The 24,489-nt window shown below is 38.0% G+C and overlaps 1 protein-coding gene across 3 annotated transcripts in view; it reads right to left on the reverse strand.

Annotated features, from left to right (window-relative positions):
* Positions 1-24,489, reverse strand: part of Strump (WASH complex subunit strump) — a 410,953-nt gene that overhangs the window by 185,876 nt on the left and 200,588 nt on the right. For all 3 annotated transcript variants that reach the window (XM_067145637.2, XM_068227252.1, XM_068227253.1), the window contains exon 2: positions 9,111-9,283. In XM_067145637.2, coding sequence (XP_067001738.2) covers positions 9,111-9,232 — 122 coding nt within the window. In that variant the 5' untranslated portion in view covers positions 9,233-9,283. The remainder of the gene's footprint in view (positions 1-9,110; positions 9,284-24,489) is intronic.

A 24,489-nucleotide genomic window follows, 5' to 3' on the forward strand; every position in this document is an offset into this window, starting at 1 on the left:
TATCAGTCTGCCAAGCCCACTAAATGCATGCACCAACTGACCCTATGAGCGACGACATTTTCACACCATTCATACAGGGTCTGGCTGCATATGGAATGGTGTTAACAGCATCGCTCATACCTCAGCCACTTTTATATATTGCCAAAGCCAAGGATGAGACTGAGATAATTGATGCAAGTACCAAATTTGATTCAGCGCATACCAGAAGACATAGATTATTGTCGTATCTTATCTTTATATATTCTTTCTCCAGCTCACAAAAGGAAAGGGAAAAGACTGCCACTAGATAGGCAGGCATATGAACAAAACCATAAATAATAATAATAATAATAATAATAATAATAATAATAATAATAATAATAATAATAATAATAATAACAACAACAACAATAAAATGGCAATGCTTGAAATGCAATATTATTGAGATATAGGAATTTGATTATTAACTTTTACTCGATGAGTAAACGAAGGTGGAAAGTACAAAGTATGCAGGGAACTAAGACTACAAATTATGGGAATAATGAATCAGCTGACTTTGTATTTATTTACACAACTATCATGTGCATGTAGCAACAATCGTCAACAATCCAAAAAACTGTTAAGTACCGTAATTATCCAGGTAAATTACTGTGAATTTTCTTTAACTTCTCTTTAAATCGATGTTTACAGGCTTATCGTGTTATTTAATGTAATAAATTATTACCTTTGTGATAGTTTGAACGGATATCTGTACGAAATATCGGAAAAGTAACGGCGGAAATTTCAATGAGTTACAACTCCTTATGATAATCTGCATTTGTAAGTAGGCTATTATACCAAAGAACCTACAGATATTTAAAAATATTGTTTTTAAAGTAATATTATTACCTAAAGTATTTCCTAAACCTAAATTCGAAATAAAGTACACCTAGCCAGCCTACTTAACCTAGAAAACGTAATCTACTGAACACCAATTGAATTACTTGTTATAAAATTCAAATAAATAATACTACTCCCAATTTCTACCAACAAGCACTAAACACCAATAAAATAAATAGCACTAAATGGAACATTCACACACAAAATTTAAATACCGTAATTTTAATAGGTTTTAACTACTTTTTTCACTACAATAATGCAAGAGCTCTCTCAACAGCCAACCGTTCACAAGCGCATCCAACAATGCAATGTGAGATACTCTCATTTATAAACACGATCGTGTGATGATAAAGTAAAATGCTACACAGATAAGGTTGGAGATAATAATAATAATAATAATAATAATAATAATAATAATAATAATAATAATAATAATAATAATAATAATAATAACAATAATAATAATAATAAATTAATTAATTAATTATACATTTTGGAATAAATTTTGATTTTCAATCAGAATTTCTACTGGTGTTATTAATGAACACTACACACTTTAGTTATTGAAATTCACCAGAATTTAACATTGACCATGTGTTGAGATTGCTACAAATTAATGGAACCTTAAGTTAATTTTGTTGTGGAATATTAAGCGAGATGGCTGCCTAATAATTTTGTGAAAATCCTTATTGAAGTCTCTGGATACTTTCATTTAAATATTTTAATTTTTGAAGGCAGTGAAGGCCTAATCTTTTGTTAATTTTCATTCCAGAACAGTAAAACTGGAGGACGAGGATTACATTTTGGTTGTTAATTGCTACAAGAAGACCAGACATTATGAAAGTTTATTGTAATCAAAGCCTAGCAAGGATATGTTTGTGTTTTGGATGCTTATGTTAATAAATGTAAGTGTGTTGTTTTTAAATTTCCTTTTTTTGTGCTTGGTTGTCACCCCTTTTCCCTTAAATGCCTCTAAAAAACTGAAAGCCAGGAACAAACCTTCCACCCTGGGATCTCTCACTCACTGGCTAGGCTTAGCTCGGCAGATAATGGGGGCAGTACATAACATAAGTTATAGAGAATGCAATTTCCGATCATTTATGTTTTAATCAGTTTTACAGTGCAGACTATGACAAGAGTGGTATTTCAGAGTCGGAAGGAAACTAAATGTGAAGGCCAACAATATCAAAGCGCATAACACTGATCAACAATAACACTGTATTGACCATTGTTTGTTATGATGTTATTTGTCTCTTATTCTGCCACTCAACTCAGATAGATGGGATTACTGCTATGTAGCGAGTATAACAGCCTGACTAAATATTGGTGGGAAATAGGTGGGGAATTGCATAACTTTCTTCTTTAGCATCCCATTCCTCTGGTTCATATATTTTCTGATACTGCTGGTAGGCTACATAACACACTGGCCCATCATAGTATTCCAGTTATTCGATACCTACTCCAACATGCAGATCGGAATGAGCAGTATGCACACACTGAGGCAGACACTTACTTAGTAGTAGTAGTAGTAGTAGTATGACCTCGGTGACCTGCTCTAGAATTACAATTTTGGCTTATTCCAAATTATAGCACCACAATTCACTAAGTAACTCAAAATTCAACCCTGAAAAGAGCCTTTTATTAAGAAAAGCATCTTTCTCTTCACTTTTATTAAATTTTACAAACATTTTATTCCAAATTAGCTGCAAAGAGGGGGTTTCTCCACTGGCTTGGAGGAAAAATTTGCCTCCACGTCAGATAGTAACCCCCGTCCCAGTGTAGTGAATTGAGATTTTCCAAGTCATCTGTTACTCCTAGGAAACAGATTAGTAAAAGGGCATAGTTTTTGCTCTGCGACTCTCCACTATTCCCCCCGAAAAAACGAAGTGTGTTCACGAATCACGGCGGTTTGCAGCCTGGTCATTCCAGTTCTGGAACTTTGGACTGTTAGATCGGCAGCGTAGTACTGTTCCTTACAAGTGAAAAAATGTGTGGTTTTTCATTTGATAGAGTCTTTAATATGATAGCATTGCTTTTAATCGCACATTTCCTACTGACGTCACGGTAATGACCTATGTTGATCTTTTTTTTTTGCTAGGGGCTTTACGTCGCACCGACACAGATAGGTCTTATGGCGACGATGGGATAGGAAAGGCCTAGGAGTTGGAAGGAAGCGGCCGTGGCCTTAATTAAGGTACAGCCCCAGCATTTGCCTGGTGTGAAAATGGGAAACCACGGAAAACCATTTTCAGGGCTGCCGATAGTGGGATTCGAGCCTACTATCTCCCGGATGCAAGCTCACAGCCGCGCGCCTCTACACGCACGGCCAACTCGCCCGGTCTATGTTGATTTCAGTTGGGAAAACCACTAAGACAGTCTTTCTGAGGATGTAAAAAGGCAGGTGGAGATTGAGTGTCTACCATTATAACGAAAACTCCCCAAACTGATTGTGACTGATGGTAGGCAAGTGGGCCTACCACTACAATGAAAATCCCCTAACCCAACCTTCATGTGAGAAAAGACATTTGGTGACTTCTCCGTTTCTAGGGTAACGTTAAGAGCTATGCAATTTAATACAATCTTACTCACAACATGTGCATTACCTAACCTAGACTTCTGTATACAATGTAGAATTCCGGAGCGAAGCACAGGTACATCAGCTAGTATGAAGATAAAGTTGGAATTCAAGAGGACAAATTGGGGCAAATATTCATTTATAGAAAGGGGAGTTAGGAATTGGAATTACTTACCAAGCGATATGTTCAATAAATTTCCAATATCTTTGAAATCATTCAAGAAAAGGCTAGGAAAACAACAGATAGGGAATCTGCCACCTGGGCGACTGACCTAAATGCAGATCACTAGTGACTGATTGGTGGTTTGAGGGTATTTAGGTGTTGCAGTAAGGATTTAAAAGGGCTGATGACCTTCGATGTTAGGCCCCTTAAAACAACAAGCATCATCATCAAGGATTTAAAAGAGAGGGCATTTAAGTCTCTGGGCAGACCTCAATTAAGAGTGTGGTTCCACTGTATGTGACCCACATGAGAACTACTTGATATGAGATCTGGAAAAGATCCAAAGGAAAGCAGCAGGATTTGTTCTGGGTGTTTTCCGATTTAAAAAAAAAAAAAAAACAGCATATATTGCAAGCTTTGGGCTGGGAAGAATTGTTAATAAGGAGACAAGATGTTTGATGAAGTGGTATGTTCTGAGCTGCCAGTGGTGAGATGGCGTGGAATGACATTAGTAGACGAATAAGCTCGAGTGGAGCTCCTAAAAGTAGGAAAGATCATAATATGAGGATAGAGTTAGAATTCAAGAGGACAAATTGGGGAAAATATTGATTTATAGAACAAGGAGTAAGGGACTGGTATAATTTATCAAGGGAAATATTGGATAAATTTCCAAGTTCTTTGAAAACATTTAAGAAAAGGCTAGGTAAACAACTGATGGGGAATCTGTCACCTGAGCTTCAGCCCTAAGTACAGAGCATTTATTATATATTTCAAGTTGAGCCTTACACCTAGAATCTCATGTTCCTAAGCCTCCCCATAACCCTCCTAAACAAACACTTTACTTATATAGGGTGAGCAACATAAAGTGGAACGAGTCCCGCAGCTCAGCAGCGCAGTCTGCACATGCGAGGTGCTTGCGTGACAGGAATTCTGCAGTAAATAAACTGTTGCGTAAGCTATTTCTAACAAACAAACAAACAAGGCTAGGAAAACAACATATAGGGAATCTGCCACCTGGGTGACTGCCCTTAATGCAGATCAGTAGTGACTGATTGAATAGGAAACTGGCTTTACATTTTCATAGCTGCCAATTTTTCTTTCAGCATTATGAGTACTCCCCCTGCTATTGAATTCTCCCCCTGAGGGTGAGAGCAGTAGAATAACATCCATGTTATCCCCTGCCTGTCGTATGAGGCAACTAATGAGGTAATCATAGGCTGTCAACTTGGGCCATGGATTGGCAACCATGGCTCCCTTAGCTGAGTCTGGCATTTCTTCCACTTACTAGCGTCAAGTTCCTTAACTTAATCTTTTCCATCTGACTTCTCTTAGTCAACTCTTGTTCTTTTCCAACTCCAAAGGTATTAGGTTTCCGAGACCTAGGGAGTATTCATTTTCTTGGATTTCATGGCCCTTCCCTTTCTTTAGCTGATTTCTTAATTTTTCAAATTGTTGGACTTCTTCTATTTTATTCTTCTGATTAGTGTTAAAAGAGGATGGTTGCACTGTTTTACTTCCTCTTTAAATAGTAAGCACTACCACCTGCCGATCTTATAGTGTCTCTACGACAAACACTCCAATTCTGGGAGAAAGTTTTTGCACCCATAATATCACCTTTCAGCCAAGATTCAACTCCTATTACAATACTGGGTAAATTTAAATTAAAATTACTTAATTCCATTCCTTTCTTTGCAATACTTCTGCAGTTTAACACTAACATTTTTATGTCATTTTTGCTTGACATTCAGCTCCCTGTACTCTTATCACCACTCCCTACTTCACCCCATTTTCCTGATTATACCTCCCCATAACCCTCTTAAACAAACACTTAAATTATATAGGGTGAGCAACATGAAGTGGAACCAGTCCTGCAGCCCGGCAGCGCAGCCTGCACACGCGAGGTGCATGCATGACAGGTAGTCCGCAGTAAATAAATTGTTGCGTAAGCTATTTCAAACAAACAAACTACACAAAAATAAAATTACTCTCATATATCACACCAGGAGATGTTGAAACTGCCTCCCTTCATTGTTCAAGCAATTCTGGCCCTACTTAGGAAATTGTTCATTACCCTCTGCAGTCCCTTCTGAGAAATGGCAGCAATTCCTTGACAAATGTTATTTCAAATTTCATATAAAGAGTGTAGATTTCTTTTGTACACTTTCTCTTTCAATGCCCCCCCAGAGATAAAAATCGCAGGGGGTTAAATCAGGGACGCCATACGTTGTTAGTGATTACTCTATCTTCAGTACTCCAATAACGATTACTTTGTGTATTAATACACCCACTGAGATGAAACCCCGATTCGTCCAAAAAGAACATTAGGTTACAGTCAAATTCTCCATCATGTATTGCATTCAAAATCCATTCACAAAATCGCATTCATAATGCAGGGTCACCTGGTTTAACTTCTTGCACTGCAGTAATTTTAACTTTGTACCCGTTCAAACAGAACCATAGGAAATTTCCATTTCCTGAGCAAGTCGTCGAAGGGACTTTGTAGGAGATCTTTCCAGAGCATTACCAATGTTACCCACAGTTTCTTGTGTGCATACTGTACGTGGTTTATTATGTTTCTTATCAAGAAGACTTCCCTTCCCATCTTACGTAATTTGTTTACTAATCTATGAATCGAAGTCCAACCTGGAACTTGAATATCAGGAAACTTTTCTTAAAATAATCTCCTTATGGCCCTCACACTTTCTGTACAGACGTACGAATCATAAAGGAATACTCTTCAGGGAGAAGAATACCGATACCCGACTTGAGCCACCTGAGCCATTTCACTGAATTCACACACCATATTAATGTCCCCAACGAAGCACGTGACACGTTTGCAAACGTTCAACAAAGACTGAAACCTGGTGCGATAGTGCGGCCTTGAATACATCCGGCACTCTATCCCACCGCCGGCTGACTCACTCACTTAGGAATTCTCGCCCACAGAATGGAGTGGTTCTGCTTTATTCTGCTCACCCGGTATATACCCCTATATTTCAAGTGAAGGTCTTCTGAGCACATGTACCTATCTTCTTTCCACCCATTAGGATATACAAATCTCACTCCCAGTTTCCCACATACCCACTCCTAAGTCTCCAGTCAGTATGTATCCTACACATTTTACCACTGATAACAATCTCTGCTGCCTTAAACTTTTCCAGTGCTGTCATAACTGGATCCCACCCATCCCCAACTATGCTGGCACCTATACTTGCTTGCTTCTTCTTAACCTTCCCCTTCTTTTCTACTTTCCTCGACATCTCCCTTTACTTAATTCCTGGATATCACTCTACCCTGGTTCCGTTTCCTCCACACATTTTCCTCATATGCCTAACAATAAGACCAGAGCATCAAATGCTACTACCTCATTAGATCCTCCCACCTCCTGGTCTCCCTTATCTTTCCTGACAGCTAAAGAAACTACTTCCCCCTCTCATTATCCTGTTCCATCTCCCTCTTCATGTCCTCTACTGTACGTATCTCTTTCCTAAATTTCCCTTTACTCTTACCTTCTCCCTCCTCTATAACACTTACCTGTTCCCCAGTAGGCAATGGTATGATGATAAACGGAGTTAAAAGTCAGGTAGTAAGTTTCACAATTACTGCGTTGATGGGGTTAAAGTTCCTTATGGGGCTCATTGTAAGTACATAGGTGTTAATATATATAAGTGAAGATCTTCATTGGGGTAATCACGTAAATGGGATTGTAAATAAAGGGTAAAGATCTCTGCATATGGTTCTGAGGGTATTTAGGGGTTGTAGTATGGATGTAAAGGAGAGGGCATATAAGTCTCTGGTAAGACCCCAACTGGAGTATGGTTGCAGTGTATGGGACCCTCAGCAGGATTACTTGATTCAAGAACTGGAAAAAAATAATAAAAAATAAAAAAAGAAGCTTGATTTGTTCTGGGTGATTTCCGACAAAAGAGTAGCATTATAAAAATGTTGCAAAGTTTGGGCTGGGAAGACTTGGGCGAAAGGAGACAAGCTGCTCGACTAAGTGGTATGTTATAATAATAATATAGTTGGTCTGTTATTGGACATTATAAATTTTCCAGCTAACTCATTCCTGGTTGCCAGCATTTTGCCCCAGTGTGCTAAGTTGGGCTCATCAGTTGGTAAATAACACACCTACCATGGTGCATGGTTAGTGCATACCGTGGAGGCCTCTGCATAGGCTACTTGGAGCCCTGGCAGTGCCAATACACTATGAGAGACTTTGTCTCATTTTCAAAAATTGATGCCTGCTTGGCCATCAGATGATAAAGATGATGAGTAAATTTATAATACCAATATAGTTGGTCCGTTATTGGACATTATAAATTTTCCAGCTAACTCATTCCTGGTTGCCAGCGCTTCACCTCAGTGTGGTAAGTTGGGCTCATTTGGAACAAACATTTCAGGTTCCCTATAGGAATCAACATCTTTATCATAAGTGGTATGTTCCGAGCTGTCGGTAGAGAAATGGTGTAGAATGACATCAGTAGATGAATAAGTTTGAGTGGTGTCTTTAAAAGTACGAAAGATCACAATATGAAGATAAAGTTGGAATTCAAAAGGACAAATTGGGGCAAATATTCGTTCATAAGAAGTGGAGTTAGGGATTGGGATAACTTATAAGGGGAATGTTCAATAAATTTCCAACTCCTTTGCAATAATTTAAGAAAAGGCCAGAAAAGCAATAGATAGGGAACCTTCTACCTTGGCGATGCCCTAAATACAGATCAGTAGTGAATCATTGATATTACCTGTCCTGTTCTACCAGCAGTGACTCACACTGGTTCCTCACTGATACCTCTCCTGAAATCTTCCACTGACTAGACCTTTAAGCACTCAATTTTCTTCCCCTCTAAAACATTAGCCCAGCTGTCTTACACAACTTCTCCACATACTTCTCCTCCCTCTTGTCCACCTACCACACCCTGTACATTACTGTCCTCTGCTGGATGCCTAATTATCTCCCTCAAACTCTCTAATACTTCTCTCACTCCTTAATGCCCATTCACACCCATAATCTCTATACCTGCATTCGTCAGCCATTCTTTACTCTTCTTCCATGGAAATATGAACTACAGTATTATGAAAATATCATCAAGAATAAAATAGCATATTCTGTTAATAAAAATATATAAAAATTTAAAAAGTCGCATAAGAATCAAAGGAAAGAAATACTGTATACTACACAAGGACCATGTTTATCTAACCCTTAATCCCATTTCCTGATATGGGGTAGGGGATGAGGTGAGGGACTACATGACAATTAAGCAAGATACTAAAAAAATAAGTACACTACAATTCTACTTAGGCATATCCCAATTATAAAGCTACAACAGTAACAGGTTAACTGAAACTATAGAGATGTAGTTTAAATTAAATACGTAGACAGATTATTGTTATTTTAACCTACTACGTGTCAAGAATATTGTGTCAAGTATTATAATTAATAATATCCTAGTCTAAATTATTATAGAAGTCACTGACATTTTCTGAATCTAGTGAAATCAAGGTACTTACCTGAACACAGGTGGAATATAATCCTTTAGGCGTAAAAGCTCAGCGATGGTAGCATTTCCTCGAGACACCAAGCGCAGAAGGTTCTGCCCACATGGGTTGTTATCAGCCAGGAAGTCAGCCATCTTGATTAGATTATTTTGTTTTCATGACATCAACTTTTCATCCATTTTAATCTGCAAATGAATACATTTTATATGAAAATTAGATGTTAATATATCAAATAATGTATCAGTCTACATTCAAGAAATAAATTTCAATGTTTGCATCCACTTTTGACTCTTCTATAAGCTATATCCAGAAAGTGTGGGAGCATTCTACTTTTAATGCTGGCCTATTTTTACAAACTTTAACTCAAATTAAACACATTTCCAACTTTTGTGAACATAATACATAGCTTTTTATTGATCATACATCTTCATATTTTACTATACTTTGTCACTGAGTCATATCTGAGCAAAAAATAGTATTAAAGCATATTTTTGGTCATATTACAAGAGTTTTAGCCATTCTCCAAGTATTAAACACATGTTTTATGCTGATAATGTCAAGTGATTTTGTTTGTGTTTTGTTATTTTGTATTTCCTTTTGTATGAAATATCTTGTAGTTAAATGAAGAATGAAGGAAATGGGTTTTTCAGGAAGTAAGTTGTCACACTAAGAAGGACAGGAATGTGGCATGTTTCCTGCTGATCTTCTAAGCATATTTTGGACAATACTGAATTCCTTTTGTGTCATATTTCCAAGTTTCTATGTCACAAAGTCACAGAGGACAAAGAGTACCTTAACAACAATAATGTATACAGAGAGGTACATGAGGTAGTATGAAGTTAAGAGTAGGCAAAAGAGTAAGGCACATTAAATCCTGTCAGAACCAGAGTATCTCATTGTCGAAACTTCTTTCTAAGGGGTGTATATTAACATACTGGAAATAGCTTTAGATGAAATCTTCCTTTCACACTCACTATCAAGTCTGTAGGTGTTATGGGCTTCAAAGTTTGCTATACCCATACACCTATTCTTTTGAAATTCTACTATTTGCAGATGATTGTCAAATATTCAATCAAATCAATTCTTTAACAGACATTAACTCTGTACAGAATGGGTTTAATTCTCTCTCTGAATGATGCTCCACATGGTGTCTTGGAGCCTAATCCCACCAAGTGTACCTCTATCTCGATCATGCTTCATAAATCTCCTATTTCTAGTAAATACTCCCCCTCAGGAGTCTATTCCCAACTCTAGTAGAACAAAATGTCTCAGGAGTGTTATTTGGCAGTAAACTGTTATTCTTCTTCCATATATAAAAGATAATCTCACAAGCAATGTCCTTCTTGGTTTGCTGTATAGATTTTCTGACATCACCACCCTCAAGGCCTGCTATTGTGTATCTTACATCCTACCGATTATTGAATTTGTGTCTCCTATTTGGTTTAGCTCTTCACCCACTAATCTTAATCACATTTACCATGTGCAGTTTTTTCTATTATACAATCTTCCTGCAACAGCTGCAGGTTGCCCAAGGACAAAGAGTACCTTAACAACAATAATGGATACAGATAGGTACATGAGATAGTTTAAAGTTAAGAGTAGGCAAAAGAGTGAGTTACGTTAAAACCTGTCAGAACCAGAGTATCTGACTGTTGGAACTTGAGCAGCAATCGAATACTGGAAAAGTTAAACCTTCACTCATTATCTACTTGCAGGGAAATAGCTGACCTTAAATTCCTATATAATGCTGTTAATGGTTTATTTCATTCTCCTGAACCTGTATCCTTCTTTTCCCTACATGTCCCAACTCGCAAAACCAGGGTAAATCCACCCCTTCATATTCCATATTACTGCCTCACTCTTGTTCAAATAACTTTACTTATCTGCATTCCAACCCTCCTTAACTCTTGATCTTCTGACAGGAACTTGCTTATTTTTTTCTTTGTAAGCCCCCTTTAATCAAATATTCCTTAACTTAACCTAGCTACCTTCCTTCATATTCCTGTTTTTTCCTGTGAACATAATTTTCTTTCTACTTCTGGAATCACTCTTCCTATTCTCTGCTTGTTGATTTTTGTCTGTAGTCTAGTTTGTTAATCTTTCAATATGTTGAGTGTATTTGTTTTGTATAGTAAATCTTCTATTGTAATATGCAACTCTCTCATGTTTTCTTTAAGTTCTGTGATCCAGCTAATATTATTCTTACTCTTACTCTTCCAAAATTTTTCTATTATTTTCCTACTGATTCTATTTTCTGGTGACCATATTAGATGCCCTAAGAATGATATTCATTCCCTCTATTATACATAATGTAATATTTATTTATTAATGTACTGTACTGTTACATATGTGTCATATCAGTATTTATCTTACTGTGCCAAGTTATAAGTTGTTCTCTTTGTTTTACTTTCAATAATTTTCATTGTTCTTCTCATTTGCCATTATTTTTATTGTTAATTGTTGTGTCCTGACATTTATCATGTTAGTTTTTAATTGTCTTCCACTACTTTTGTTATTAGTTGATTTTTCTGCATTGAGCTTTCATTAAGTTTTTTTGAAGTTTGTGTTGTGCTACTATATTGTAAATATCTGTTTCACTGCAGTACTGTGTAACTTGGTATCTTGCTCCTTTGGTTAAACAAACAAACAAACAAACAAACAAACAAACAAACAAACAAACAAAAACACACAAACAAACGGTGCCATGTAGGTTCACCAATATCGACATCCTAACTGTGAGGCAACAAAAGGGGAATTTTACTGAACAGATACTATGGCTGATTTAATTTTGTAGGGTGATACCAAGTGCACCACTAGAGATCTTTAACATGTCAATAACAATCAGGGAGAGTGTCAAGATTTTTAATCGCCCTTCAAAATTCAACTACCTCAGCCAGGATCAAACCCACAGGCTTGAGATCTTGAGTCGGGCACACTACCACTTGTCCATCATGGCAGCACTGAAACAAATGTATTCACATTCACACTGAGACTAAGAACTTTAATCACAGCTGATAGTCTATGATTATTCTTGTCATTATGGCATAACTGCAGCCTCACTCCAATGAACACAGGAGGTTGTAATGAATAGGAAGTCTTGCTAGAGTCTATCTCAGCATGATTGAATGTTCTGTTCCTTCTGGGTAGAAAAACTGGGAACTGAAACATGAAGTATTAAGACCTATTTTGCCAGATTATCACTAAATGAACCAACAAGGGTTTTTATGAGTGGTGATGATTGATTAATTAATTGATTAATCAATTGATAAATACACTGACCTGAACAAGCTGGAAAGCAGAAATGAGCTTGAGGGCTCAGAAGAAATAGATAAGAACTGGAATTGATAAGGAGAGAGCCCTTCTACCAAGGCGGCAGTTAGTGAAAATGTAGAGTTACTCCTAGTCTCCATTTGTACATTGAGGTTCATCCCTGTCTCAGTTTTCTATTGCTTCATACTTCACATTAACCTGCAATTGTTTTCCTGCCTAATCGTTTACGTTCATCTGATAGAATTAAAATAAAAAGTGTCATCACTTACACTTTTATGTATGGCATATGCAACTGCATATTTAAGAGCATTATATGTATTTCTCTCCATTGAGGGCATATTTTAATGCATTGTGAACAATATTGAAAATATGTCATTTCTTTACTGTACATAATAGCAATTCATGCATTACTCATGCACTAAGGTCATGTTTGAGAAGATAAGTATACTGGTATACTGAGTATACCGGGTATACTGAGTTAAAGGCCAGAAGTGCATCCAGCTTTTTGTCATGGCTCGTTCATCTGCAATAGACAGATACTGATTCCTACAATTTTAATATAAATTATTTCACATTTCACCTTTTTCAAATACCATTTCTTCTGGTGATCCATTAGTTCTCCTCAACCAAGTGAGTTGGCCATGTAGTTAGGGTTGCATTGCTGTGACCTCGCATTCAGGGGAGATGGTGGGTTCAAATCCCACCAGTGACAGCCATGACGATGATTTTCTGTGGTTTCCCACTTCCACCATTAGGCTGTATCTTAATTAAGGCCACAGCTACTTTCTCCCCAATCCTAGCCCTTCCCTCATCCTTGCATCACTGAAAACCTTCAATGTGTTTGTGCGACTAAAACACTAGCAAAGAAGAAAGGTTTCCTCAGTCTCAGATTGGTTGAGTTGGAATAGGATTTTGCTTCATAGTAAGGTATAAAGTGCTTCCTTGTTATTACAGTAGAGTCCCATTAATTCAAACTAATCACAACCGGGCCCTGTTTGGATTAAGACACTTTCAATCAGTGATCAATGATCTGCATTTAGGGCTGTCGTAGAGGAAACACATTCCCTATCAATTGTTTACCTAGCATTTCCTAAAACGTTCTCAAAGGACTTGGAAATTTATCAAACACTTTCCCTCAATAAATCATTCCAATCACTTACTCCTCATTCTATAAATTAATATTTGCCATAATTTCTTCTCTTGAAGTACACCTTTACCTTCATATGTGATGCTCTCCAGGAAACCATACCCTAAGTCGGAAAATCACATTTTTTGTTTCTTTTATATTTTGGTAGTAGATAAATTTGCGATCATTTTCGTGAAAACCAGAAGTTTCTAGCTTAAAAACTGTAACTGTGCAACTGTGAAGTTCTAAGGCAGAATTTGTTGAATGTCAAGAAAATCGACTGGAAAATGGGGTATATCACTCCGATAATATAGTAAGGATTTAAGAAAATCTGTTTCACTGGATAATGGTATATCCAAACCAAACCAAACCCCATGGCACTACAGCCCTTGAAGGGCCTTGGCCTACCAAGCGACCGCTGCTCAGCCTGAAGGCCTGCAGATTGCGAGGGGTCGTGTGGTCAGCACAACGAACCCTATCGGCCGTTATTCTTGGCTTTCTAGACCGGGGCCGCCATCTCACCGTGAGATAGCTCCTCAATTCTAATCACATAGGCTGAGTGTACCTCGAACCAGCCCTCAGGTCTAGGTAAAAATCCCTGACCTGGCAGGGAATTGAACCCGGGGCCTCCAGGTAAGAGGCAGGCACGCTACCCCTACACCACGGGGCTGGCTATAATGGTATATCAGCTTTGCATATTACAGAGTAATTTTCATAAATATTTAGGAGTTTTATTCTCCAGAAATTAAATATTAAAGAGATCCTCACTTGGACTATGTGCAAGTAGGGTAGCATCAAATTCATGAATTTACTGAGCTCAGAACATTTTAAGCAAGCCTCGGACCTATGGGAGTAATGGAGTCCCACTCCCATTTGACAGGCGAGGGACTCCTTGGAAACAACTTGGCGAACGAAATGGAATTTGATGGGGAGCTATCAATATTAATGGGGCTTATGGAAGAAAGAAGGTAGAACTGGCTGAGTCAGCAAAGACGATGCATCTGGATGTGCTAGGAGTAAGTGATATTCGGGTAAGGGGAGATAACGAGGAAGAGATGGGAGATTATAAAGTGTACTTGACGGGTGTTAGAAAGGGAAGGGCAGAGTCTGGGGTAGGGCTCTTTATCAGGAATACCATTGCACGCAACATAGTTTCTGTTAGGCACGTAAATGAGCGAATGATGTGGGTAAATTTGTCGGTTGGAGGAATTAGGACAAGAATTGTGTCCGTGTATTCACCATGTGAGGGTGCAGATGAGGATGAAGTTGACAAGTTTTATGAAGCATTGAGTGACATCGTGGTCAGGGTCAACAGCAAGGATAGAATAGTGCTAATGGGCGATTTCAATGCGAGAGTTGGGAATAGAACTGAAGGATACGAAAGGGTGATTGGTAAATGTGGAGAAGATATGGAAGCTAATGGGAATGGAAAGCGTTTGCTGAACTTCTGTGCTAGTATGGGTTTAGCAGTTACGAATACATTCTTCAAGCATAAGGCTATTCACCGCTACACATGGGAGGCTAGGGGTACCAGATCCATAATAGACTATATCTTAACAGACTTTGAATTCAGGAAATCTGTTAGGAATGTATGAGTTTTCTGCAGATTTTTCGATGATACAGACCACTATCTGATCTGTGGTGAACTAAGTATCTCTAGGGCTAGGGTAGAGAAAGTGAAATCTGTCTGCAAACGAATAAGGGTAGAAAATCTCCAGGACGAGGAAATTAGACAGAAGTACATGGATATCATTAGTGAGAAGTTTCAAACAGTAGACAGTAAGCAGGTTCAGGATATAGAAAGTGAATGGGTGGCATACAGGGATGCTGTAGTAGAAACAGCAAGGGAATGCCTAGGAACAACTGTGTGTAAAGATGGGAAAAGGCGAACATCTTGGTGGAATGATGAAGTGAGAGCAGCCTGTAAACGTAAAAAGAAGGCTTATCAAAAATGGCTCCAAACAAGGGCCGAGGCAGACAGGGATTTGTACGTAGATGAAAGAAACAGAGCGAAACAAATAGTTGTTGAATCCAAAAAGAAGTCCTGGGAAGATTTTGGTAATAATCTGGAAAGGCTAGGTCAAGCAGCAGGGAAACTTTTCTGGACAGTAATAAAGAATCTTAAGAAGGGTGGGAAAAAGGAAATGAACAGTGTTTTGAGTAATTCAGGTGAACTCGTAATAGATCCCAGGGAATCACTGAAGGGGTGGAGGGAATATTTTGAACATCTTCTCAATGTAAAAGGAAATCATCATGGTGGTGTTGCAAACAGCCAAGCTCATGGGGAGGAGGAAAATGATATTGGTGAAATTATGCTTGAGGAAGTGGAAAGGATGGTAAATAAACTCCATTGTCATAAGGCAGCAGGAATAGATGAAATTAGACCTGAAATGGTGAAGTATAGTGGGAAGGCAGGGATGAAATGGCTTCATAGAGTAGTAAAATTAGTGTGGAGTGTTGGTTAGGTACCTTCAGATTGGACAAAAGCAGTAATTGCACCTATCTATAAGCAAGGGAACAGGAAGGATTGCAACAACTATCGAGGTGTCTCATTGATTAGTATACCAGGCAAAGTATTCACTGGCATCTTGGAAGGGAGGGTGCGATCAGTCGTTGAGAGTGGATGAAAACCAGTGTGGTTTCAGACCACAGACAGGCTGTCAGGATCAGATTTTCAGTATGCGCCAGGTAATTGAAAAATGCTACGAGAGGAATAGGCAGTTGTGTTTATGTTTCGTAGATCTAGAGAAAGCATATGACAGGGTACCGAGGGAAAAGATGTTCACTATACTGGGGGACTATGGAATTAAACGTAGATTATTAAAATCAATCAAAGGTATTTATGTTGACAATTGGGCTTCAGTGAGAATTGATGGTAGAATGAGTTCTTGGTTCAGGGTACTTACAGGGGTTAGACAAGGCTGTAATCTCTCACTTTTGCTGTTCGTAGTTTACATGGATCATCTGCTGAAAGGCATAAAATGGCAGGGAGGGATTCAGTTAGGTGGAAATGTAGTAAGCAGTTTGGCCTATGCTGACGACTTGGTCTTAATGGCAGACTGTGCCGAAAGCCTGCAGTCTAATATCTTGGAACTTGAAAATAGGTGCAATGAGTATGGTATGAAAATTAGCCTCTCGAAGACTAAATTGATGTCAGTAGGTAAGAAATTCAACAGAATTGAATGTCAGATTGGTGATACAAAGCTAGAACAGGTTGATAATTTGAAGTATTTAGGTTGTGTGTTCTCCCAGGATGGTAATATAGTAAGTGAGATTGAATCAACGTGTAGTAAAGCTAATGCAGTGAGCTCGCAGTTGCGATCAGCAGTATTCTGTAAGAAGGAAGTCAGCTCCCAGATGAAACTATCTATACATCGGTCTGTTTTCAGACCAACTTTGCTTTACGGGAGCGAAAGCTGGGTGGACTCAGGATATCTTATTCATAAGTTAGAAGTAACAGACATGAAAGTAGCAAGAATGATTGCTGGTACAAACAGGTGGGAACAATGGCAGGAGGGTACTCGGAATGAGGAGATAAAGGCTAATTTAGGAATGAACTCGATGGATGAAGCTGTACGCATAAACTGGCTTCCGTGGTGGGGTCATGTGAGGAGAATGGAGGAGGATAGGTTAGCTAGAAGAATAATGGACTCTGCTATGGAGGGTAAGAGATGTAGAGGGAGACCAAGACGACGATGGTTAGACTCAGTTTCTAACGATTTAAAGATAAGAGGTATAGAACTAAATGAGGCCACAACACTAGTTGCAAATCGAGGATTGTGGCAACGTTTAGTAAATTCACAGAGCCTTGCAGACTGAACGCTGAAAGGCATAACAGTCTATAATAATTATGTATGTATGTATGTATGTAAATTTGAAAAAAAAAGGATGTTTTAGTCTTGTAGTACTAATATTTGCAGAAGTTCTGTCTTAAGGTGTACAAATTAGATTATTATATTATTGGATATTGGACATAGCCAGTATCCAATTAAGGATTTACATTACTAATCTCTACCGTGGTTCAAATCCCGGTCACACCGTGCAAGATTTGCGCTGGACAAAGCAGATGCAGGACAGGCTTTTCTCCAGGTATCTGCTTTTCCCTGTCATCTTTCATTCCAGCAATACTCTCTATGAACATTTCATTTGTCAGTCACTTATAATTTCCCCGGCAGCCGGCACATTTCCTATCCTCACCGCTAGATGGGGGCTTCATTCATTCCATTCCTGACCTGGTTGAATGACTGGAAACAGACTGTGGATTTTTCATTACTAATCTGTCTTGTATCCTGTAATTTAAAGTTAAAAATTTCATGATTGTTCCATACTGAATAGAGAAATGTGCAATATTAAATAGAAGGAAGGATCCACCTTTCAATAATCTGTTATTAAGTTGAATCAAATAGAAGTTACAACCTGTTCATTTGGGACTGGTTTCAATACATTTGAAGTTTCATCATGAGCCAATTAGCAAAGTAGTATAAAAATTAAGTCATAAAGATCTAAAAACACATAAATCAATGATCACAGAGTACATACAAAAATTAACATTATTTTGTGCTGAAGCAATTCCAGTTGATGTTCATAACTAGAGATGGGAATTTGCCTATTTTATTTCTTTGTTCAGAAACTAGGGTTTTGAAATATAAATCCGTTTTAGGGTCTTTTTAGCTATTTTTCGTTGGTTTTATAGTGCCTATAAATGCCTATTCCAGGGGTTTGTGCCTATTTGGAGTATAATTGCCTAGTTGATGCCTTTTGACTGTATTTTACAAAAGCCAATTTTCTTCCAGTGCTCGTGTGCTCGACAGAATTATCTTCTCTTTCCTTAACATCTGTTTAACCCATGAACAAAAATGGGAATTTTCAGAAGTCACCAGAAATAGTTCTAGGGAAATTTCCATCAGGTGAAACAAGGAACAATTTGACCTCGAAGCCTTCAACCTCTCCAGCCTCCTAAGACATACACGAGAATGCCCAAAGAAAAATTTTCAGGGTCCTACTGGCTGAAGCAGTGGATCACAGGGGATCCCAATTTTACTACGGATGGAAGGGTAGTCTGTCAAGCTTGCCAAAAGGAGGTAAGTTCGTTTGTTCCATTTATCTTTTGTGTGTGTGTGTGTTTTTTTTTTTTTTTTTTGTTTTTTTTTTTGAGAACTATGATTGCATTTCATTGGAGCAGCATTTATAGGCCTATTAATTTATGTATTGTGGCAAATTGTTTTGTTGCAATGCTGTATTAATCGTGAACTTTCAATAATTTATATTGCTAAAATGCAAATAATCATTAAATTACTGAACAAGGAGTTATGAACGCCGGTGGTCTCTTATCAAAGAATGGCTGAAAATTAAATTGGTATTATGAACTGTGATTCATTTCCTGTGAAAATATAGATTTACAACTGAAATGAAATTTTTAAAACTCCCTTTTAAAAATCGCGAATTCTATTACAATTCCGCTAAGCCTTCGCGAAACACAGGTTGCAGATCCAATGTAGCCCGGCTAGGATGATGCCACAGCATGTTTTACAAGATTGCCGCGGCTATCTTTAGAAGACTAGGCCAGCGAAAAGACCGTTGGTCTGGATTGGTAAGGTCTGGTTGGTAACCGTTGTGACCAAGCTCGATAGCTGCATTAGCTTAAGTGCGGCCAGTATCCAGTATTCGGAAGATAAGGGGTTCGAACCACAATGTCGGCAGCCCTGAAGATGGTTTTCCATGGTTTCCCATTTTCACACCAGGCAAATGCTGGGGCTGTACCTTAATTAAGGCCATGGCCGCTTCCTTCCCACTCCTAGCCCTCTCCTGTCCCATCGTCATCATAAGACCTGTCTTTGTCGGTGCAATGTAAAGCAAAAAAAAAAAGTAACTGTTGTGCTTGGGGGGGGGGGGGGAGGGGGAAGCAAACAGAGACTGTGAGGCGTAAGCTCCCAGATTAACAAGCCTCTAGCATCCCCTCTAGAGTCTTGCCAAATTGTGACAAAAATTTTTTTTTTCCTAGTGGCTTTACATCGCACAAAGACAGAGACAGGTCTTATGGCTGATTTGACTGATGTGAAAATGGGGAAACCACGGAAAACCATCTTCAGGGCTGCTGACAGTGGGATTCGAACCCACTATCTTCCGGATGCAAGCTCACAGCTGCGCGCCCCTAAACGCACGGCCAACTCGCCCGGTAAATTAAGGTTATGGGCGCATGTCACGATAGTTTCAAATTGCGCGGTTTTTAATTTTCAACGAGTGTGGTGGCCTTGTGGGCACATATTATGCAGGATCTATTGCAGGCAATAGAAAATAGTCTTCATGACAGCTGACCCGGCTGACCAAAGCCAGCGAATAGCAACAAATAAAATGTTCACAAATCTGAGATTTATAGTGCCTCCGTTTTCATTCTTCTAAGTATGAATGCTGCTAGGTGGGTCCTTGGTAAGCATGAAGAATGGATCTCTCCTCTACGCAACTCCGGTATCGTTTCACGTCTTTTTTATTATATTTTTTCACCCGATGAACTCGACACGATACTGCCAAATTATAACTGAAAATCATTGAGAACATATTTCCATGTAAATTACTGAAAATCCTTGAGGACATATTTCCATGTAAATTACTAATTCCCTTGTTCCTACTTTAAAGTTTTGTATTTCTAGAAACAGCATCTCTAATAGTCTTTTTTTTTTTTTTTTTTTTATGAAACAAATGCATGATATATGCTAAGTATTATTGCCAATTAGCCCAACTGTAGAAATTTTATTACGTTTCAGGTCAAACGTGAGAAAAAACCCACATAGATCAACTTAGAAATACTGCAATGCATCTGATATGAGTACAGAAATCTGTATCAACGCAGCCTTTCTACCAGTCCACTTTGGGCAGTGACCAACAACCATTTTCTTCAGACCGATGCACTGCAATGTTGGGAGCTAATATGCCCCTGCATAAACCGGAGCATCTTCAAATTTCAACAAATTGACAAGTTGGAGAAGAGTAGCATGCCCCTAAAGGACTCCTTTAGAATTGTGGAAGAAGTCAGGGGAAGTTCTGACCGAACCTCTGGGAAGGCAGCCGCTGTCAGTGAAAAAACCAGATGAAGTGACTTCATTGAAGTTTCGTCAAAAAAAAAAAAAGCATGAGAGGAGAACAAGATTGTTATCAGGAAACATTGAAATGTTGCTTGTAAATTCCTTTTATAGTAACTGAGCATGGTATTAAAATATAAGTAATTTTTTCATGCCTATTTTGTTGCCTATTTTACATGTTAGTGCCTATTTTGGCTAATTTAAGAGCCTATATGCCTGCCTATTTTAACTGTTTTTAGTGCCTATAATTCTCGTCTCTATTCATAACACAATGATCACTGTCAAAAGAGTAAAAAGGACAACACTATTTCATGCCGAAACAAATCCAGTTGAGGTTCATAAGCAGGTCTGATACAATCTTGTTGTGACACATTCGCATATGAAGATGTTGTATTTGAGGTCAATAACGAGTAAAAGGACTTGTTCTAAGATGAAAACTTGAAGCATAACTCGTTATGAAGTTGAACTTGTGATGTGCAGTTATGTTAGTTGTTGCTAGGCAGGTCTTGTAGGCATTTGTTTCTCCGGCCGAAGAGTAAAACTTGATGTAATTGAAGTCTTAGAAATACAGTGTAGGACTCAATTTCAACAATTCAAAGCGGATATATAAATTTTAAAAAGAATTTAAATCGTTAAAAAGAATAAAACCAAATAAAAATATTTTTAAAATAGGAAGAAATTTAAAAGAATTACAATGTGAGGCTCAACTCAAACAGCTTGCCATGGTGATTGATAAATGAATGGGAGACGATAGATAGAGAAAAGGGTGGGGAATAATGAGCGCTTATTAGAGGGTGGGAGGGAAAGGAAAAAATGGCAGGGGGGATATCTAAGGAGGATCATGGGGGTGTTGCGGAAGGGGCAAGTAGCATGAGAGGGTATTGTGTAAATTGTGAAAGATTGATCGCTTACTTGTTGACTTGAGGTTATTTAAAATGGAGATGAGAAAATCGAAAAGGGCGTTAGGCTTCTCAGAAATATCATTCAGGATAAGGTTTGGATTGATAAACTGGTCGAGGTGTATAAAACAGTTTTCAGTGATGTCTAGGAGAGGGCCTTTATTTAGAGTGCTGAGAATTTCAATATCCTGGTCTATTGTAGTGAAAATATGTTTTGTGTCGTGTATATGTTGCCCCACTGCTGAAAATCTGTTGTATTTTATTGCATTAACATGTTCAAAGTATCTAATTTTGAAGTTACAACCAGTTTGACCTATGTAAGAAGAGTGAAGGGAATAGTTGCTATTATCGTTAGAGGTGTAAATCTTATTAAGTTTTTATTTTTTTTATATCAAGTCTAATTTCGTCTTGTAATTCTAATGGCATTTTATTGATAGCTAATTCAGATTCAGTAATTATATTAAATACAATGTTACTTTTATTTAAGTTAGGCCAGTTATGTTTAGGAGGGGCTGCCTGGCCGAGGCGGTAAAGGCGTGCTCAGTTTGCCCGGAAGAACGTGGGTTCGAATCCCCATCAGGAAGTCGTAAAATTTAAGAAACGAGATTTCCACTTCCGGAGGTGCATATGCCCCTAAGGTTCATTCACCCTACACCAAAAATGAGTACCAGGTTAATTCCTGGGGGCAAAGGCGGCCGGGCGTAGAGCTAACCACTCTACCCCATCACGTGCCGAGGTTAACAATGGTGGAAGCCTTTACCTTCCACTCCTCCAAGGGCCTTCATGGCCTGTACGGAGGTGACTTTGCTTTGCTAGTTATGTTTAGGGCCTTTTGATAGGATTAAGTTGTCATTATCATCTAGGATTGTTTTGGATAAGCTGACAACAGGGGGATGGAACTTACCAATTATATTGTCGTGATTTAAATGCAACAACTGTTTAGAAGTAAATATGTTGTACATGTTATAAGAGGACTTGTTAAGAAAGTGATTGGTGTTTAATAATAATTAAGTAACTTTATATAATGACAAGACAATACGGACCAATACAAAATCAAACCACAATGCTTAAGTTAATAAACATGGATTGTGTTCTCAAAAGGAAAAGCCATACATAATTTAGAAAATTCCAGAAAAATTAGCAACAATTCAGTTTTGTTACTACAGGATGCAAGATAGATTAGTACTGTAAATCCTTAATTGGATACAGACTGCGTGTAGTTTCAGAATGATCTTCTAAAATACCATTATTATTATTATCATTACTACTATTATTATAATTATTATAATTATTATATCCTTATCTTATTTGTACACCTTAAGACAGAACCTCTGCGTATATGAGTGTTGCAAGACTAAAAGTTCCTTTTTTTTTTCTTTCAGGATTTTGAACATGTTTAAGTATTTAATTTCTGGAGAATGAAACTCCTAAATATTTACAAAAATTATTGTCATATATGAAGCTGAAACAGTCGGAACATAATCCATCTTGCAACTTGGCCCAGGTTCAGCAGCCTTAATGCCGCCTGGCCATTGGCACAAATCCCCCATTTCTGCTATGCAGTACTCTCAAATGTTGTTGAACAGATATTTTGTCCTTTCTACACTCATGCCTTTTACTTCCAACTTCTTAGGTAGATTCTGAGGAAAATTACCTGCCTCACAAATCTTCACATTTTATAACAGTTGGACCGTCCAATTTTTGTTGACTTGTAATGACCCCAGGCAAATACTTTTTACAGTGAAATGACTGAACGATGTAATCTAAGGAACTTTTTTTCCAATCATGTTGCTAGTCATACATATTAACAGCTCGCCAATTTCTTTTCTGATGATAAAAGTTTTGCTAAGTTTTTACTGAGGAGTGCTATCTTCAATGATCGAGATAATATCTGTCAGAGAAGAAATATGTGTCATGCGGTACTTTCGTCTCATGTGACCAAAATTCCAGTCATAGAAATATTTCGTATGACCCACTGGCAGAAAACCTTACATAACACTCCAAATAATAATATTTTTATTCTGTGCATTGTACTTGTCAGCATGAAGAAACAAATAAGAGACTGGGTTCCTGTGCAGCACAGTAAATATCTACAATTGTAACTATATACTGTCTTGATGCACAAGCTGGTTATTTAATATTTTGTTATAAGAAGACATTGCAGGATCGTCATTTAAGAAACCATACCTTAAAGTCACCAATGTTAAATTCCCATTGAGAAGCAAGGTTTTGTTAGACTGCACAGCTTGTTTCCAAGGTTATTTTGAAGACTTTTCTGCATCATCACATCACTGTCACTCCTTTCATCATGTAGTTGAAGGATCAGGCAAACAGATGGTGTTCAAATCTAAGAATCAATAATTTTTGCCCTTCCCACCTTTTTCCTTTGCAGTGTAAAATTCTGTCATATGACTTAATGTATGATTTCCTGGAGAGTGTCACATATTATGATCTTTCTTGCCTTTAAAAGCTCTATTCAAGCTTATTTGTCTACTAATATCATTCCACACCATCTCTCCACTGACAGCTCAGAACATATCACTTACTCTAGCAGCTCGTCTCCTTACTCCAAAGTCTTCCAAGCCCACAGTTTGCAATGCTACTTTTTTGTCAGAAATCACCATGAACAAATCATGCTGTTTGCCTTGGAATTATTTTCCCAATCTCGTATCAAGCAGTGCTGGTGTGGGTCCCATACATTGGAACCATACTCTAACTGGAGTCTTACCAGAGACTTATGCACCTTCTCCTTCAACATCCTCACTACAATCCTTAACAACACATAATCATGTGAAGAGATCTGTAACCTTTACTTACAACCTCATTAATGTGATTACCCCAATGAAGATCTTTCTGTATATCAACACATAGGTACTTCCATGATCACCATGAGGTAATATCACCCCTTCAACACAGTAATTAAGATTGAGAGGACTTTTCCTCTTGGTGAAACTACAACCTGGCCTTTCATCCTGTTTACCATCATACTACTGTCTGCTGTCCATTTCACAACATTGTCT

The sequence above is a fragment of the Anabrus simplex genome, chromosome 4, assembly GCF_040414725.1.
Source record: "Anabrus simplex isolate iqAnaSimp1 chromosome 4, ASM4041472v1, whole genome shotgun sequence".
Taxonomy (NCBI): Eukaryota; Metazoa; Arthropoda; class Insecta; order Orthoptera; family Tettigoniidae; genus Anabrus; species Anabrus simplex.